The sequence below is a fragment of the Podarcis liolepis genome (genome assembly GCF_965112155.1).
Source record: "Podarcis liolepis genome assembly, chromosome: 11".
NCBI classification, from domain to species: Eukaryota; Metazoa; Chordata; class Lepidosauria; order Squamata; family Lacertidae; genus Podarcis; species Podarcis liolepis.
Window position 1 is genome coordinate 20,351,111 of NC_139565.1, and position 18,442 is coordinate 20,369,552.

The following is an 18,442-nucleotide window of genomic DNA, read 5'->3' on the forward strand; positions in this document are numbered from 1 at the left end:
GAGCCCCTCCGAGCCAAAGGCAGAAAGCCCAGCCAGCAGCCAAACGAAGCCTCAAGCAGTGGTTCCCACAGTGCAGCAACCCAGCAAAGGGGATGCAGCAAGGAAAACCACCATCACCTCTCTGCTGGGAAGCGCTGAGCAAAGGCGAGTCCCCTGGCAATGCAGCCGATTTCATCGGCACAAGGCATGCAAGCTCCACCCCCAAGTCGTTTTTAGACTCCTTATTGGGTGAGCAACGCAGCCAAGCAACACAGTTGGAGCCTCCCTCCTCCGTGGCCAGTAGGGAGGGAGGGAGAGGAGCTGCTTCATTTGAAACCCGGGAAATTTAAGGGACATCATCAATAAGGGACAGCAGCGGGACATGGCGCTGGGATAAGGGACTTTCCCACCAAATAAGGGACGGTTGACAGCTATCAGATGCATTAAGTGTTCTATACCTATAACCAGTACTTTTTTTCTAAAAAAAAATGTTTAGGGGTAGTCTCATTTTCCTTCTCATATTGAAATACTGCCCCTCAATGAGGCCAAACTTAGATTCACAAAATGTTTAGCAGTATGCGTACCCCTGTGTCCCCCCCCCAAAAAAGCACTGCCTATAACTCAGGATATATACACATGGTGCGTGCAAGGGGAACTGTAAACAGTGAGTTCAGTGGGAAATTAAATGCAGCAAACAAAATGAAGTCTGCAAAAACTTATGACACTAGAATAGTTTACGCAAAAAACTGGAAAGAAAGGATTACTCCGACAAAGGAGCAGTGGTTACACAAATTAACAGAATGTGTGGCACTAGCGAGTATGATGGCAAAAATATGAAACTATAAGAAAATACAGTAAAATAAAAAGCAAGTGGGATTGCTTTTGAGAATATTTAAAAAGAGATGGAAGCAAGGCAAACTTTCAAGTGGGCATAAAGCAGGGGGGGAAGGTAAGTGAATCGTAGGGATAGAAAAGGTGGAAAAAGAAAGGTAATGTAGCAAATCAAAGAAAATGTGCTAGGAGGTCAGTGAGGGATAGGTTGGGAAGTCTACATAGTTGTAAGATAAGATGATGCATGTATGTACGGCAAAGTGTCAACTGAAAAATGTATAAATAAAATTAACAATTTTTTTATCAAAAAACAAAAAAACCATATGACACAATAGGTCTGTTAGACTCCACAGTGTTATGAGACTCTTTGAGCTTTTTGCTGAGAGTTACCCCTCTTGAAGCTTGCATCTTGGTTATTCCATGGTTTGTGTAGTCAATGGGCACCAAATAACTTGCTAATGTGACTCGCTAGCAAACCTGAAGTGGCCTGATACACAGACACCTTCTCCCACAACTGATCTTTGTGCCAAAGCTGGTAACAAAGCCCTGGCAAAACGTACTTTACTTGGACGAAACTCATATCTCAAGCCAGTTATTAATTATGGACAATTCATGTCTCTCCCTCGGTTTCGTCTAACTCCTCTTTTGCATGGCTTATCTAGCTGAAAAACCTGATCAGGAATCCTTATTCCAAACCTTCACTCCCACACCTCACGTGCAAAAAGATCCACAGCAGTTTCATGTAGCAACTTAGTAAGATTAAGGTGATTAATGAATCAACTAAACTCATACAATTAATTGCAATTTGCTTAATTGGGTCATACCTAGCTATAGATTTTGGGAGGCCCTGGACAGGCAGGGGGTGGGGGCCACCCGCCCTCTCCAGTGCCTCTCCTCCCTGCAGCAGCTAGGTTATAAATGCCCTCGTCTCCTTTACTGGTTTACCCAGTGGCAATGGCACCAAAATGGGCTGGGAGCCATTTCTGTACCCTAAGATAAAGAGCAACTTAGAAACGCTTTAAAGAATTAACTCACAATACAGCAGTGTCTCCGCTGTTTCTGGGTAAGCGTACAAGTGTGCGCAGGCAGGAGATTGGCATGTTTAACAGCACTTCCACTTGATGGACTCAAGGGGCACTGAGGGCATCCACCAAGGCCGACATCAGCCCTGGTGGGCTGTGCCAGGGCACATTGGCACTATCCAATGTCCCAGTATGCTTGGTGCTGATGCTAAGCCAGAACTGAATGACTAAACCTGCCAGTTCATAAAATGCTTTGTGGATTAAGAATACTTACAGTGCACTTTATGGGCCTGAGAAGCTCTCAAAGTCCCTTACAAAAAATGCTCACAAAACAAACACCAAAGTACCTTATTAGAGCCAGGATCATTTAGGTGGCATTTCCTGCCCTCATTCTTGGTCTTTTCAGGTGTTGCCTTTTGAGGGTTGCCATACTTCAAAAAGTAAAATTCCTGACACACACAAACTTGTTTAGCTTTTTTTAGGAAGACCCCAAAAATATTGAGCTATGTTTAGGAACAAACCCAAATTGTTGACCTGCCCCCCCCAAATAGCGAGTTGTTCCCACTGCTTTTCCTATCGAGTTGCCATACATCTGGGTTCTCCCTGGCAAAATTCCCCCGATGCCATTTTTACACCCAAGAACCAGGACATGTCAGAAATTTCCCTGATGTATGGCAAGCCTATGCATTTTACCTCTGCCTACCTAGCATCAGAGCCCACTGAAGTCATCTTTTAATGTTTAATGTTTTGTTATGTTTTTACTTATGTTGGAAGCTGACCAGAGTTGCAGGGGCAACCCAGTCAGATGGGCAGGGTACAAATAACAAAAATATTATTTATTATTATCTGAGGTAAAGGAGGCACGTCTTGCCTGAGTCTTCCCACTCATGTCCTCTGAGGCAAGGTAGTGGGGCTGAATAGTTGGATCTCACTTAGCCCATAGAGGAGGCAAATCGTCCCTTATGCTTTAAGCAATAACAGGAATGTATACTAGAAGCTGGTAATCATTGACTCTGAAAAGATGGCGGTTCAGATATATGGCTTTAATAATAACTGAAAAGATATGATAGCAAAGTCATTAAATCATATATGATTTAGCTAAGATTCCTGAAGGCATCTCAGACTAGATGACCCTTGATACCTTCCAACTATACAACTGGATGATTATTCTAATAAAAAAGGATAAAACACTGGTACTAACTCTAGAATCAGAATACTTTGCATTAAGAGCGCCTATACGTTAAATGGTTCAAGAAGTTAGTGGCAGCACATATTGCAAAACACAGGCTTGGCTTGTTATGCATGTTTATTATCTTCCTTGGGAACTGTTTAATCTGTGAGTGGGCAGGTTTTGAAACTCACGTATTCCCACCCACAATCTCAGGGATCTAGGCAATATTCTGAAGTGAAGTTAGGAACACTTCCTACCTTTTTTAAGAATATAAAGTTGAAAAGATTTGCAACTTAACAACTTACTCCAAAGTTTTTTTTTTATTGTCATTTTTGTAACAATAGCCGTTTTGCAGGGTGGGAAGGTAAAAGGACAAGAATGCCTCATTTTGCAGTCCCTGTGTCAGCAACAATTACATTATCACATTCAGCATTAAGTTGCGTAATTCACTGCAAACCGATGTGGCAATAAGCAAAGCCATTGGTGGTTGTTATTTATTTCGTTACCTATGTTTTCCTCCGAGGAAAGAGATGAGCGTGATTAAGCTCTCCCCTGCTTTTGTCCTCTCAAATGTAACCTGTGAAGCAGGTTAGGCTGGGCAGTAAGTAGCTGAAAGGGAGCTTCATCACTGAGTATTTGATTTTGGGTCTTGTCATTTCTAGTTTGACACTCTCAACACAAACGGTCTACAAATACCTGCCAGCCATAACAGGTAAAAAAAAGCTGCATATAAAAGGGGTTAGGATTTCACTGAACAAGAAAATCTGGGAACAAACGACAGGAAACTGTGTGTGTGAGCTTTCCAGAAGAATCTGCGTGGACACTGCCAGAAACTATACTGATCTTCTAGTACAAAAGTGTCTACTCAAAAATGAAACCTAGGTTAAATGCATATAAGATTTTTGCAGCCTACTCAAAAGCAGATCCCATGTATTGCAGCCCAATACATGTCTACTCAAAAGCAGATCCTAGTGGGACTTGCTCCCAGGTAAGAGGGCACAGCTTTAGTCTCGTCCCCCCAAAAAGAAGCTCGCCAAGAAACCTACTATTGACAGCACACACCTAGCACACGCGTCTGCAGACCCTGCAGGCAGCCCCCTCCTACCTGCACCCGGGCAGGTAACTAAGAAGCCACCTTGAAAGCCCTCGAGGTCGCTGCTGCTTACCTCCCCCTGCGCCAGTCACCAGCACCACCCGCCCGTCAAACCTCAAGGGAGCGGACATGCTGCTTCTGCAACTCGAGAGACACTCCTCTCCAGCTGCACAGCTCAGAGGGTAAGCAGGGTAGAAGCCGGCCAAAGGGCAAGGGGAGAGCGCGTGCGCGACTTGGCTCGTTGCATTCTGGGAACTGTAGTTCGTTGGAGCAAGCAGCCACCACCTCCTCCGAGCCGCGCAGCTTAAATAAAGTACTAACGATCGCTTTCAATGGACCAGGATTTCCCCAAACTTAGGTCCCCAGATGTTATTGTTGTTTTTGACTACAACTCCCATCATCCCCAGCTACCATGGCCAATGATCAGGGATGATGGGAAGTGTAGTCAAAAATCCAAGTTTGGGAAACGCTGCATAAACCAGTGATGGCTCTCTAGCTGTTTTTTGGGACTACAATTCCCATCATCCCTGACCACTGGGCCTGTTAGCTAGAGATGATGGGAGTTGTAGTCCAAAAAAGCTGGAGGCCGAGTTTGGCCATCACTGGCATAGACCCTCTGAAGGTGGAATCCAGACCTTCCGTTTAATGTTAAATGCAGAGGTGCTTGAGGACTTCCAAACAAAAGGTGGTAAAAGCAGAGAACCTTCCCGTTTTTTAAGAATGAAAAATGTAAGTGGCGGGGCCGTTTTGAACCGGCAGCTGAGGTCTCACTTGCACCCCAGGAGATATTTTTAATGGCAGCACCCATGTGAACCAAGAAATCTGATTCCTTGTGCATGGAACAAGGTGGTTCATGGAGGAGAAGAAGCGCACCTTCTGTTGTCTAGATGTTGTGGACTATAACTCCCATCATGCTTCACCATTAATTGTTCTGGCTGGGGCTGATGGAAGCTGTAGCCCAGAGGGCACCAGGTTGGGGAAAGCTGGAGTAGAAACTGGAAATGGGTGTATAAGTAATGGGAAGGGCAAAGGATGTGTAGGTTATGCTGTGGATAGAAATATGTGTTGCATTTGTGCCTCACAGCACAATAGGGTACATGTCTACACCAAAGTAAGTCTCATTGAGTTCCATGGGACTTACTCATGGGTAAAAGGGACATGGGTGGCGCTGTGGTCTAAACCACTGAGGCTCTTGAGCTTGCTGATTGGAAGGTCGGTGGTTCAAATCCACACAACGGGGGTTAGCTCATGTTGCTCTGTCCCAGCTTCTGGCAACCTAGCAGTTCAGAAGCATGCCAGTGCAAGTAGATAAATAGGTACCACTGCAGCGGGATGGTAAATGGCATTTCAGTGCGCTCTGGCATTTGTCACGGTCCAATGTTCGCCAGTAGCAGTTTGGTCATGCTGGCCACATGACCCGAAAAGCTGCCTGCAGACAAACGCCGGCTCCCTTGACCTGAAACGAGTCGAGTGCCGCACCCCACGGTCACCTTCAACTGGACTTAGCCATCCAGGGGTCCTTTACCTTTACTTACTCTTGGGTAAGTGGGTTTAGAATTGCAGCATCAAACTCGAGTGCTGTTTTAGTTCTAGAGAAGGGAAGGCTTGGGAAAACACATTTATGAAAGAATACCAGCAGCATTCTGTTAATTTGTGCACATTTTCTGAGAAGGCAAAAAGTCTCCTGAACTGCAGCAGTCTATTATTATTTTTTTAATTAAACTTTGCCAGATGCTTTCAGTTACTGCTATGTTGCAGTTTTTCAAGTTCACAGAGTTACTCAAACCACTGCAGATGTATTTTTCAAATGGAAACAGAAAAGGCATCTCTGATCTTGGCAACTCTGCTGGCTGGGTCATGGGACAATTTGTTCAGTTAAACAGACCTACAGGTGTTGGAAACTTTGGTTTGTCAGAGGATGTTAAAAGCTTGAGAAATTTGAGGTGCAAAGCTTGGTATGAGGCATGCTTTACTACTTGTAGAATTGGAAGATGGGATTCATCCCTTCTCTTCGCAGCCAAGAAGTGCAAATGCAGGATAAAAATAAAGACTCTCCAAAATCCATGGCCAGACAATATTTGTTAAGACCAACTGAAATGTAACAAAACAGGGGGCAACTTTTAGTGTTCCTCTGTTCTCTTATTAGGCTGCATGGGAGAAAGGGAGAGAAGCTGGCTTGGCGTTAGAATATACATTTAGTCACAGAATGAGATAGTAGAGCATACTCCAATTAATTTCCATATGGAAATTTAGATGCATGCATATGGTTAAATGAACTACATAGTCCATATGTTAGTCATTAAGCTGTCTGGAGACTATTCAAGTTTCAGGTTACTGCTGGGACTAAAAGCCACCATCCGTTCGAAATACATTATTTCCCTCAACAAATTCTGGGCACTGTCGTTTCTTAAGGACGCTGCAGATTTTTCTTTATATACCGAAAAGCCCAACCCTAGCCTCCTACAAGGAAGGTTGTGCCATAATAAACCGGTTAATCTTTTAAGGTTACCGCAGCTGCTCCGGAAATTGTAAAAAAAAAAAAAAGGTAATACAGTACACTAGCCGCCCATCAGTGTTTTAAAAGCACCGCAATGGTCCTACTCTGTAACACTGCCTGCAAAAAGTACTTTCAAATCTCGCGAGACTTGCTTTCTTGCGACAGAAGCCAGCGAGAGAAAAAGAGAGAGCGCACGCGCAGTTACTCTTCGAAACTGATTTCTTCTGCCCAGCCAGCCAATGGGGGCGCTCCTCGCTCAGGCCGCGGGGCTTTCGAGGGCTCTGTCGGCGAGACAAGATGGCGTCGCTTAGCGCCGAGGCGTCTTCTCAAATGGGTAAGGCGCGGGGGCGGCAGGGCAGGGCACGCTCTTTTTAGGCTTGGGAAACGCGACCTGCCCGGACGCAGCGTGGCGGCGACGAGGAGGAAGGGGAATGACTGCGCCCGCCTCATGGGGACATGGAGGTGGGGGAGCCCTCTGCACATGGCCAGGAACGCTTTTGTAATTATTCCCAACCCAAAACCCCGCCTTTTTTCCGAGGCTGCAGTAATATAAATCTCAAAACTTTTTTAATGCCCAATTTGTCAACTTCAAAAAGCCACACAAGTAGCAACACACATTATGGAAACGTTTGAAAACTAATTAAAATTTAATAAAATAAATAAAATAAAACTACACAAGCGGATCTCTGCATTTTTCAAGGCCCGTAGTCCCAAACTTATATGTAAACCTGCAAAAAAGAGCTGCATATTCTCTGATAAGAATAATATATCAAAGTCTGATTTCCTCCCCACTAGGGGGAGTATTGTATTGCTGACACAACTACAGTACACAATTTTGCACCCTCTCAGTGCTTTGCCCCAACCTCAGGATTGCTTTATCTCTAGTATTTTAATAATTAGATAACCTGATTTATTACTGTAGAAAGGACTGGCTGCTGGCATGTTTTCAGTTTCTGAAAGAGAGAACATTGCTTCATTAATTTCAAGGTTTTTTGGTTTGTTTGTTTTTAACGCATTAGAGAAAAAAGGGCCAGTTTAAAGGAGTGGATTCACTGAGGTATGTTTTACACCATCTCCAAGCACCATTCTAGAATTTCAATCTCTTCTGATTCAGATGAAACAGAACAGGGTGTCCTCCATATTGGTGACACCTCACTACGAAACACTGAGCAGTTTCACATAGCTGTTAAATAATATGTCAGCTTGCATGGAGCATTATTATTATTTATACTCTGCCCCACTCTGGGTGGCTCCCAGCAGATTAAAAACAGAAAAAAAACATCAAACATTAAAAACTTTCCTAAACAGGGCTGCCTTCAGATAACTTGCATGGCACCAAACAATGATGCCCTCATAAATACTTTTTGAAAGCCACCCTGCAGGTAATGGTGAAACTACTGAAGTACAGTGTCCCCAACTCTGATCTCCCTGGGCTGTTCCAGAAGAATACCATTGGCAACCATATCAAAAGTCACTGAGAGGTTGAGAAAAATAAGTAGGTATAGATGGCTCTACCTAACTGCACTGTCCTGCTTTGAATCAGCAATTTTGTCCCTAAAGTGCATCACAAATTTGTCACAGCAGGCTGCTCAGGGTGTCAGAGCAGCTCTCTTGGCCAGATAACAACAGCCCATTTGCTCCTTGGAAGCTCTGCTGGACAGCTACCTGTAGTTGCAGTGGTGACCACTGGTGGAGGAAGAGGGGGCGGGGAGAGCACACCGCCCCTGGCAGCACGATCCCCGTGCAATCACGGCTGCCCCGCCCACGCTGGGCACCACGCCCCTGCAGGCGGCATGCCACCCCCAGGATGCGTGCCGCACCCCTGTGGGCAGTGTGCCACACCCCTGGGATGCGCACCAGCCACGCCCCTGCCTGTTCTCTGCCCCCCCCCCCGTGCCAGAGCTTGAAGCTCCGCCACTGGTGGTGGCACCAAAGGCACTCAGTAGCAATTGTGTCAATGGCTCTGTGCAGCCCACCATTTCCGTGTGACAAGAGTGCCAGCCAACTGCTTAGCATCTTCAGTCTTTCATAATAATGTATGAGGGTTCAAACTATGTAGGGGTGCAGGGATGTGTATTCTAGCCCCATCCCAACATTCCCAACTCCTCCTCCTCCTGCCTTTTTTCATTCAGCATAAAGGTATGCAGGAAGATTTGAACTGGAACCCAGACTGTGCAGGGTTCCCAGTTGCAGAGAGTATTAGGATCACATTCAACTGAACACCGTTATAATTCCCCTTTGAACCATTGCACAGAATATGTGAAGGTCAGCAAAGAACCCAGTATACAGGGGATATTGGGGTAGGGCTTTAAACCCACACAGATTCTTCCAAATGCCTGCAGAGCACTTTTCTCCACTAGGCACCAGAGCCTAATTTAGGAAGAGATGTAGTAATTGTATCCACATCCCTCATTTGTATAAAGGACAGTGATGGAACTCATGCATGCGAAATCATAGCTAGTAGAACAGGCTTCCATCAGCTGTGTTTGGTTACTTAGTAGTGAGGAAAACATTGCATGTGCTCTGAGATACGCCTTTCCCGCCTGCCCCCAGACTCAAGCTACAACATAAAAAATGATTTTGGAAGCTACATAAACACTAGAGACATTTGACTACTGTGTTGTATGTGCTAACTTCAAACAATTAATCATGCTTGCTTCAGCGTTTTTCATCCCAGAGAAGCAATCTTTATTTTCCCACATCTTTGATTTTAGCACATGCCCCTGGAAAAAAGAGACAAAATTTTCATTGAATTCTGAAACCCTTTTAGGTTTCATGCCTCAACGCTAATGTCCCCCATGAATAAATCAAAGCTTGTACCTGTACAAGTTGTCTTTTAATGCAGAGCAATGGCATACTCTTATACATTGGGTTGCACAAAAAAGGCATCTTCTGCCAGGTAAAAGACAAGTTACCACTATTGATAACAAACTGAAAAGTGTATCTTGATGAAGGAGCTGTACTTATCCTAAATTCAGTTTCCTGTCTGAAATACCTTGCATAAGGAGGAAAAGTTCCTCCCTTTGTTTTAACAGCTATTTTTATGTTCCCCCAGTTTGCAATATATTTTCTGAAATGCCTGCACTGGAAGTAGTGTCTGTAGCAACTGTGGTGTATCACTAATTCAGTAGTGTCCCTATAGATTAACTATAAACATGTTATTTCCTTTGCTTCTTTGCTTCAAAAGCAGTGAAGTCAACCTCTTTTCAGATACATGCAGTTGATCATCTGTCAGCAGTGGTATCTGAAAAGCTGCTTCCTGGATTTGATGGCAAGCAACTGCATATTGTGCAACACACAGTGGGAAGTTCTAAAGAACAAATTGGCAAAGGTAAACATTTGAGAAGCACTTAACTTTCCACTTTCATAGGAGAGGTCTGCTGCCTTGTTTTCTTGCAAGAACCAAGCTTTGCATTTGCAATGCATGCATTTGTTGAACTAGTTGTGCCTAAGGCATCAGGTCTGGCAAGCTACTGATTACACTAGTTAGGTTGTGCCCAAGGCACCAGTGTCTCATTGTGCTAATGTACTGGTTTCACTAGTTAGGTTGGCCACAAATAATGTAACAAACAATTGTTACAACAAGTTCTGTATGTGGCTTGCTACTATTACAGATACAAAACAGTAGCCTGAATTATAGAGAACTCTTAGCAATCTGCTTCTATGTATGTCTACTCAGATGTAAGTTCCATCAAATTCAATGGGGCTTACTCTCAGGACTGCAGCTTAACTTAAAATGGTAGAAATTTACAGCCATAGGGGGACAAATGTGGATCATTTAGTCATTGAGCGAATTAATCTGTAGAATTTATCCAGTATGTTAAAACTACCAACATAATTATTGGTGAGAGGAGAGAACATTGGATGAAGTCACTGAGCTGTATTTGTAGTTGCTATTCAGAGATGGAGTTTCCATATTCAGACAGAATATGACAATTCCAGATAAATATTGACAGTTGCTCAGATAAATATTGACAGCAGTTTAGTTCTCCACTAGTTGGATCTATTGGGTCTGACCTGTAGAAAAGCCTCATCTTTTAATATGTAACTGATGGAAGTAGTTGAGTACATATGTGAAATGAAGTGGAATCAGGCTGCTGAACATATGGCTAAAAATTATTCTTTATTCTAGTGAGTTCAGTTGTTGTTCTGTTTTTCAATTGAAATTCAGAAGACCTAAAGATAAAAGTATTAAAGTGCTCATGTGGAGACACACAGGGAGAGATATCTTACACTGAATGTAGAATTTAAGGACAATTTTTTTCCCTGTGGCAAAAGATAATGCAGTAATCAATACATGGTTTCTATTCACATCTTGTGAGGGAACACCAAATCTATACTAGTGATGAAAAAAGCAAACAGAAGAAACGGGGAGGGGGGGGAATTACTGTGTTCTTGCTGACACTAACAGAAAATGATACTGGCTTCTCCTCCATTTTGAGCTTATTCCAGTCAATAGTACTTAGCAATAAGGGATACTCCATTTTAAAATTTGCCATGAGCGTATTGTTTTGTGCCTAGCAAGTTATTGGTGTATTTCTTTTCCCTCCCCTCTTCCAGTAACTCAACATTATTCCAAATTGTTTCGTTTTCCTGTTTTCATTTCCACATTTCCCTTATTTATCCCTCACTTTTTCCCCTCTTCCCATCTTCATTTTACATACTATGTTATTTATGTTATTGCTCAAGATGGCCATCCATGTAATGACCTGGTAAGAATAATAAATCAAGCAATGCTCTTTCCACTGACAAGATATCATAGCCCCTTTGGTTTTTGACAGTAATGTTTTTAAGGTGGAGACTGAACCAGATTTCACTGGCACATTGATCTTGGAACATCCACATCTTGCTCGATAGCCACTTCCTTAGATGGTATTGTCTTCCATTTTCCAGCCACTGCTTCCTCTAGCTCACCTTTATTTGTATAAATGTTTATATTCAGCAGTATCAGGATTTGTGAGTGGCTTTTTGGTGGTAGCAAAGAGAGACATTCTATCAATGTGAACCAGACAGAACTGGAAGCTCAGCAATAGTGTACAGTATTTTAGTCACTTGGAACCTTCCTGTGGTTGAACTAAGAGCCATTCAGCATCTGTTTCATCACTCAGATGTTGAAGCTTTACCACTGGTTTCCTTTCAAATTTATTTTCACTATTAGTCCTGATAGCTTTCATCAGTTTGCCTTTCACTGAAATTTTTTCAAGAGTTTTATTTGTGTCTCTGGAGAATGAGTTTGCCCTTGGTTTGGGGGCTAAACTGTGATGAGTGCCGTTTATATCTAATGCAGGTAGTTAGATAGTTCAGGAGCTCAACCCTCCAGCCTGGAATCCTATACTGTCCCCGTTCTTCACCCTCACATTCCTATAGAACAGTGTTTCCCAAACGTTTTTGGGCAACGGCACACTTGTTTACCGCGAAAAAATCTCGCGGCACACCACCATTAAAGCCCCGCCCTGTGACGTCAGCGCGCAGCGTCACGCCGGGAGGGACGCACAAAAGTTAAAGTTTTTTCCCTTCCCCTTGCCGGGGTGGGAGGAGGCAGCAGAGCGAGGGATTGAGGGACGGCGGCAGCGGCTGTTGTGGTGGCGGCGGCGATAGCGGGCGGAGGAGGAGCCGTCGCCGGGAGTTGCTGCTGCTGCTGCTGCTGCCCGGACATGCCGGCCTCCTCCTCCTCCGCTGTCTCGCGCTCCTCCCTTTTGCGCGCGCTGCCCCGCCGCTCGGCACCAGCACCGCGGAGCCGCCCCCGGCTCGACGCGGATCCTCGCCGCCGCCGCCTCTCGCCGCCCGACTCGCCCGCCTCCCTCCCACGGCACACCAGCCGGTGTCTCACGGCACACTAGTGTGCCGCGGAACACCGGTTGGGAAACACTGCTATAGAACCCACAATTTCCCTGACCATCCAGTTTTAATAGAAAATTCCTTGAGTGCATATTTAAAACACTTTTTCATCTCCATATCCGATGGTACCATAGTAGTGCATTTTAATTATTAATTTTATGCTTTAATTCAGCAATTTTTGAAGGCAGCCTGCCACTTTACAGATGAGTTTTATTTTGTTATTTCTTTGAGGAGCTCTGCAGCAACTGTCATCTCCCTTTTTTTGCACTTTTTATTGCTTTGGCCACCATTTTATTGGCCTATGAGATTTATTTCCCATCAGCTGAAACAGAGGTACCAACTGCCATACAGTTTGCTGTTAATTCATGTCCATTAGCTAGTTGTCCTATGTTCAACATACACTTCCTGAGGCTGCTTCTTTTATTAAGGAGGAATGATAAAAGCCAATGTGGTGGGCAGTTTTTCTGCTATGGGAGAAAACACTTATGCTTCCATCTTTCTTTGTGTGTGCACACCCCTTTTGCCTATCATGTAATGATTACAGTATTTAAAAAAATTAAAAAGTGATGAATGTTATAGGACACTGATTCATTATATTCTTGCAAGAAGCGGAGAAAACAGCCTTAGAAATAGTTGGTGTACATAAATAAAGAATCAAGAGCAATAGGTAGACAAATGTAGAAATGTTCAGTAATTTATTCCATAGATTTCTTTTTCCACTAGATGATGCTTTGTATAGCCACTCTGTACCACTTCTGATATTCCAATATGACATTTTGCCAGCTAAAATGCAATTATAACACATTCAGAAACATGTTTGCTCAAAAATAAGTCCCACTGAGTTAAATGGGTCACCCCTAGTTAAGGTATGTACAGGATTGCAGCCTTAGAATATTATGTGCCACCTGTATAACAGAAGTATTATACATTATCCAGGGTTTGATAGCACTCATATTTATAGTACAGTCGTACCTTGGGTTGAATATACTTCAGGTTGAGTGTTTTTGGGTTGTGCTCCGCGGTGACCCGGACGTAACGGAATGCGTTACTTCTGGGTTTCGCAGCATGCACAGACGCTCAAAATGGCGTCATGTGCGGAAGAAGCAAATCGTGAGCCGCGTACACACAGGCACGGGTTGCGTTCGCTTCAGGATGCGAACGGGGCTCCAGAACGGATCCCGTTCGCATCCAGAGAGGTACCACTGTATCTATTTTCTTAGGCATTCTCCATGCTTTGAATTATACCCATCTCAATCTAAATGTAGTGGTGTTAAGGGCAGCTAAATAAGTCTTAATAGAATGATCTCAAACTCTGCTAATGAGTGGTAAAACTTAAGGGAAATCAAGTTTCTTCCCGCAGCAATAAAACATATATTTTGCAATACCTTAGGGAAAGCAACTACCCATAATTGAAATGGCATGTACAAAAATTATTAGAGACTTGTCAAGAAGTAACAAAACATGGCTTGGATTTAATTAAGTAGTGCATATCCATTTTTTGATTCGTTATGCCATAGAAAATCAGGCACAGCATTTATAATGAATATATTCTTTTAGTAACAATTCTTTTTAAAACTTGGCAATCAGCAAAGACTTGTGTGACATACAAAAAACTACATTTTCAGCAAATTCCTTTGGATAGTCCTATTTTCACCTCAATATTGTTTTTTAAAGAAATATTATACAAGCTGCTCCAGTTATAAGATGCATTTCACCATATTTGCTATACATTTATTCTAGGTTCTACACAGTGACTTCTGTTTCAGAGGCTATGTACACAATATCGTTCAGAATTTGGTGCTGGTACTTATGGTTTGCAGATTCACAATACCACCCATTTTATATATATAAATAAATATATATATAGTCACCCCACGCTATAGATTCTCATGTGCTCACATACACAAAATGTTGACTTGTGCATGCAGGGTGCCTCATTTTATTGAGGAATTTGATCTGGAACTACCTTCTTCTACAGAAATGAGAAAAGGCATTTGCAGACTGAACTCCATATGCCCACTGTGGGATTGGAGTATTTAGGACAATTTCTATTTAAAAGCAAGCCCCTTAGCGATGACAGTAATTTTGGATTAAGCTAATTTTTGGTTTGTGTGAGGGTATTGTTAGCAGAATGGCAAAATGTATATGGGTGCTTCATTTAACCACACGCTACTAATGTAGTTTTCCTGGCCACACTTTATTACTGTAGCCAACTAAGAATAGCAATACATCAATCAAATCCAGGCCATTCAGCTGATAAAGCACACAAAATTATGGTACTATAGATTAACAATCCAAAGCCTTTAATGATATGATTAAGGGTAGGGTCATATGGAAACAGCCTTTGTGAATTCCCTCGAGAGTACATGCCACGAGGTTTAGAGGTGGGATGTACTGGTCTTCCATGGAGGTATGTTATGTGAAACCATGCCAATACATGTGAAGCATATGCAGATGCAGTAACCACAGGACAACAGCTTGATGAACTACTACTATCGTTATGGGAACAGGGACTACCCAGTACAGATGTCAGTTTATGCCAATGAAGTATTTCCAGATGCATCTGGCGGCAGCCCTGCACATTTCAAAGGCAATTGTGTGGTCTCTTACTGTCTTATATGAGAACCAGCCCTACGAAGCAGAACTATTTTAACAGTATAACTAAGACCATGTGACCTAAGCATTTATGTATAGCATATATGGATCTAGATTAAGTAGCATAGGTTCTATTAAATCTAACTCCAGTTATCATATATGTGCCATAGTCATGATTTGTGTATATAAAAAAATATTGATCCTTTGTAGGATTATAAATACTCTTCTACATGTAGAAATATGCATTTTGATTCTGATTATCTTGTTGTACACTTTTCCTGTCAATTTTACAAAAGCTCTGTTTCATGAGTAATCCCGTTTCATGGCTTTATTGCTCCACGTTTTAAAGCAAAGTACTGCAAAAAGAAAGAATAGCAATAGATGACTCCAAATAAATGGGTCAATTTGATGAAGAAATTTCTAAATATTTAGCATTTGTTTTGGTATTCAATTTTGCCATTACCACACACAGTTTTTCTAGCCCTCCTTCATTGAATCCAGACCATCAGTAGTCCTCAGCCTATGAATATACACCACCGATGCAGTAACTTATATATTCCCTTCATCTAACATTTTGTTGACACCATCACAGAGTCTCTGAAGGTGAGACTTGTAAGATCCAAATGGATTGTACAAGGCAGCCAAAAATTCACAATCTGAGAAGTGATCAAACACGTGGTTGACTCGTCCATGAGATTTTGCAGTTAGGTGACGCTGAATGATTTCATGAAGCAGGTCTCTGCATTCATTCAAGAGTTTTGACAAAAACTTTCTGTCAAAGGTATAATCCACTTGATGGAAGCTCACCACAGTTTTGGCCAACTGGTGAACTTTCTTCTTGAATTTCTCCATAAGGATGATCTCTTCTTCATTAAACTGGTTATTCCGGTAGAGGATTGCTAACTTGATTACAGTCTTAATGAGATTTTTAATGATCTTCTCCGCTTCCTTTTTGCTTTGTGTGTATTGCCTTGTCACTCTGTAAAGTTCATCCAACACATCACTGCTAGTGTCATCTATCAAAGCATTTGCTATGGATTTAGATGCCATTTTGCCAAGGATTTTCTTCTGGGCCTGGATGGCCAAACCTTTGGAATTGAAGACATCTGTTGCCACTGGAAGAAAAGGAGTAGATGTTAGTACCTTCAGACCATCTGATGCAATCCATTGAATGTGAAAGCATTTTAAAGCACTGTGTGAGGGGGAAATAACTAAAGTTTCCCACTACATATACTTCCTGTATTAAAATGCTGATTAATTTCCTTGTGTAACAATTAAAAGAACTAAAACCTTTATACTACTTAGGAGGGTATATTTTTTATATTTAAGTACTGATGTTGGTATTACTATTTCAGTGAATGGTACCCTATATTGCTTACTTGAAATATAATCACCTAAAGGAATCCTGAAACCAATATGGGAAGCTAATTACAGACCCTAAAAAAAAGAAAAAGAAAAAAGGATGGAGTACACCTGAAGAACACAGAGAAAGATCATTTATTTCTAGGCAAAATACCCAGAATGTTCAAGAAGCAAGGGTGGTAGCTACTGGGCAAAGCAGTTTATCATGAGATGAGAAGAGGCTGAGCAATGAAAGCTTCCCTTAAATCGGGCTGGGGGACTGATTGAGCGGAGGCTTATCTGTGCCAGAAGCCAGACTCTCCCTTCTGCCTACCAAACATGCTGGTGGGAGCCATTAGAAAGTCCTGAAATGGGATATTCTGAGGGCTGTGGAATGGCTGAGCCAATCCTGGATTGAGTATATCCTGAGCCGGTCTCACTGCTGTTACATGATGGCATCTGGCTGGCTGGTGCTCCAGCATGGAGCTGGTGTGGGCATAGCGCTGCCACCATTAGGCTCTATCATCCTGCCCTCTCCACTTCTACCACTATGAGCAGCAGGGCTGCGGATGTAGCGGTGGCCCTGATGCTCCAAAAAGCAAAAAAGGTAGTTAGTGGGATCTTGGATTGCGCCTTGAATGTACATATTTGAACACTAAATGTGCACTTTGGTTGGTAAGGACAATTTGTTTGTTTTGAGTGGAATATAGGGTTGTGGTTCTTTCTCTTAAGTGTCAGATTTCCATGCCTGTGCTGACATACCCCCCCATAGGACACATGTGCAACGCCACAAAAAGCTGCACTGTATAAAGAAACACCTTGTCTGTCCTGAATCTAGTGCCAAACAATTCAGGATTTTTTTTGGGGGGGTGAGGGGATTATTTCTATTCATCACATCACAACATTATTTTATAAACTTCTATTATGCTCCCTCAATTGGTTTTCCTAAATCCACAAAAGCTTTAGCCCATGTTTCTCAACACAGCAACTGTGGGCACAATATCTGCAGAGACAAAACTAAAGTCCATCATGGGAGCCATCCTTATCTTGGAAAGTTACACAAGTGGGCTAATTCTGACACACTACTCCACTGGTAGAAAGATAGAGCAATTCTGAGGAATATACTAAAGAAACATGATCTGGCCCTCCAAAAGACAGTTTAGATCTTGCAATAGCTAAGTGGAATACTGCTTTATTTGTTGTTTTTTTAAAATCCAGCTAATCACATGCATATGGATTAGCACAAAGCTTTACGCATGTCTACTCCTAGACAATATTTGTTGAGAGAATAAGCTAATGAACTTTGAATAAAGTCTTACTCCAAGAGCAAAATATGTACATCTGGAAGACTCCTACAGATCAAATCCTGGAACTTGGAATGTGTCCAAGATATCCTACTAGCGCTCATGACAAAGATTCTGCTATTAGACACAGTCTAAACAGTTTATTTTAACACTCAGATCATTTAAACATGTCTTTTAATAGCCCAATTTTCACAGATGAAGCTACTCAGATGCCAGATGAACTATTGTGATCTATTTTAAGAGAAGCAACTGGGATCACATGATGGACAAACTTGTGTTTTAACCATGTGATGGAGGGAGAGTCAGTCGATTTAAGAAATAAATAGTGCACTTAATGGCTCACTTGTAGTCTCAATTGTAAGAATCAAAACTCAATTTTCTCATATTAAGTGACAGCAAATTTCTTTTCCTAACACACACATTCTCTCTCTCTCTCTCTCTCTCTCTCTCTCTCTCTCTCACACACACACACACACACACACACACACAGGCTTTCCTGTGACTGCAGTTACTTTATTTCATTTTTCTATCACCAGATCCTTTAAAAGTTGCTCTAAAATGTCTGACATTCCACTTTATAACTACCCTAGGAAACCTATTTAGAATTAAATAATTCTAAGAATAGCAAACTAGTGCTAGAAGTTTTAAAAATATGAATGAGATTATTACATATGGTTTTCTACAATTACTATTACTTCCGTTGTCCAATACTTCCAATATCTGACACAAATCTAATATTTCATGTTTTCCATAACAATCCTATAAATGTTT

At 42.3% G+C, this 18,442-nt stretch overlaps 2 protein-coding genes across 5 annotated transcripts in view; both read right to left on the reverse strand.

Moving 5' to 3' along the window:
* The window catches only part of HSD17B4 (hydroxysteroid 17-beta dehydrogenase 4), a 76,098-nt gene extending 71,777 nt beyond the window's left edge, over positions 1 to 4,321 (reverse strand). Inside the window, exon 1 of the mRNA XM_083464492.1 lies at positions 4,170 to 4,321. Within this exon, the coding sequence (XP_083320618.1) occupies positions 4,170 to 4,227 (58 nt within the window). The 5' untranslated portion in view covers positions 4,228 to 4,321. The remainder of the gene's footprint in view (positions 1 to 4,169) is intronic.
* An 8,788-nt stretch (positions 4,322 to 13,109) lies between these two features.
* The window catches only part of TNFAIP8 (TNF alpha induced protein 8), a 46,141-nt gene continuing 40,808 nt past the window's right edge, over positions 13,110 to 18,442 (reverse strand). For all 4 annotated transcript variants that reach the window (XM_083464668.1, XM_083464669.1, XM_083464667.1 and 1 more), the window contains one exon: positions 13,110 to 16,141. In XM_083464668.1, the coding sequence (XP_083320794.1) occupies positions 15,576 to 16,141 (566 nt within the window). In that variant the 3' untranslated portion in view covers positions 13,110 to 15,575. The remainder of the gene's footprint in view (positions 16,142 to 18,442) is intronic.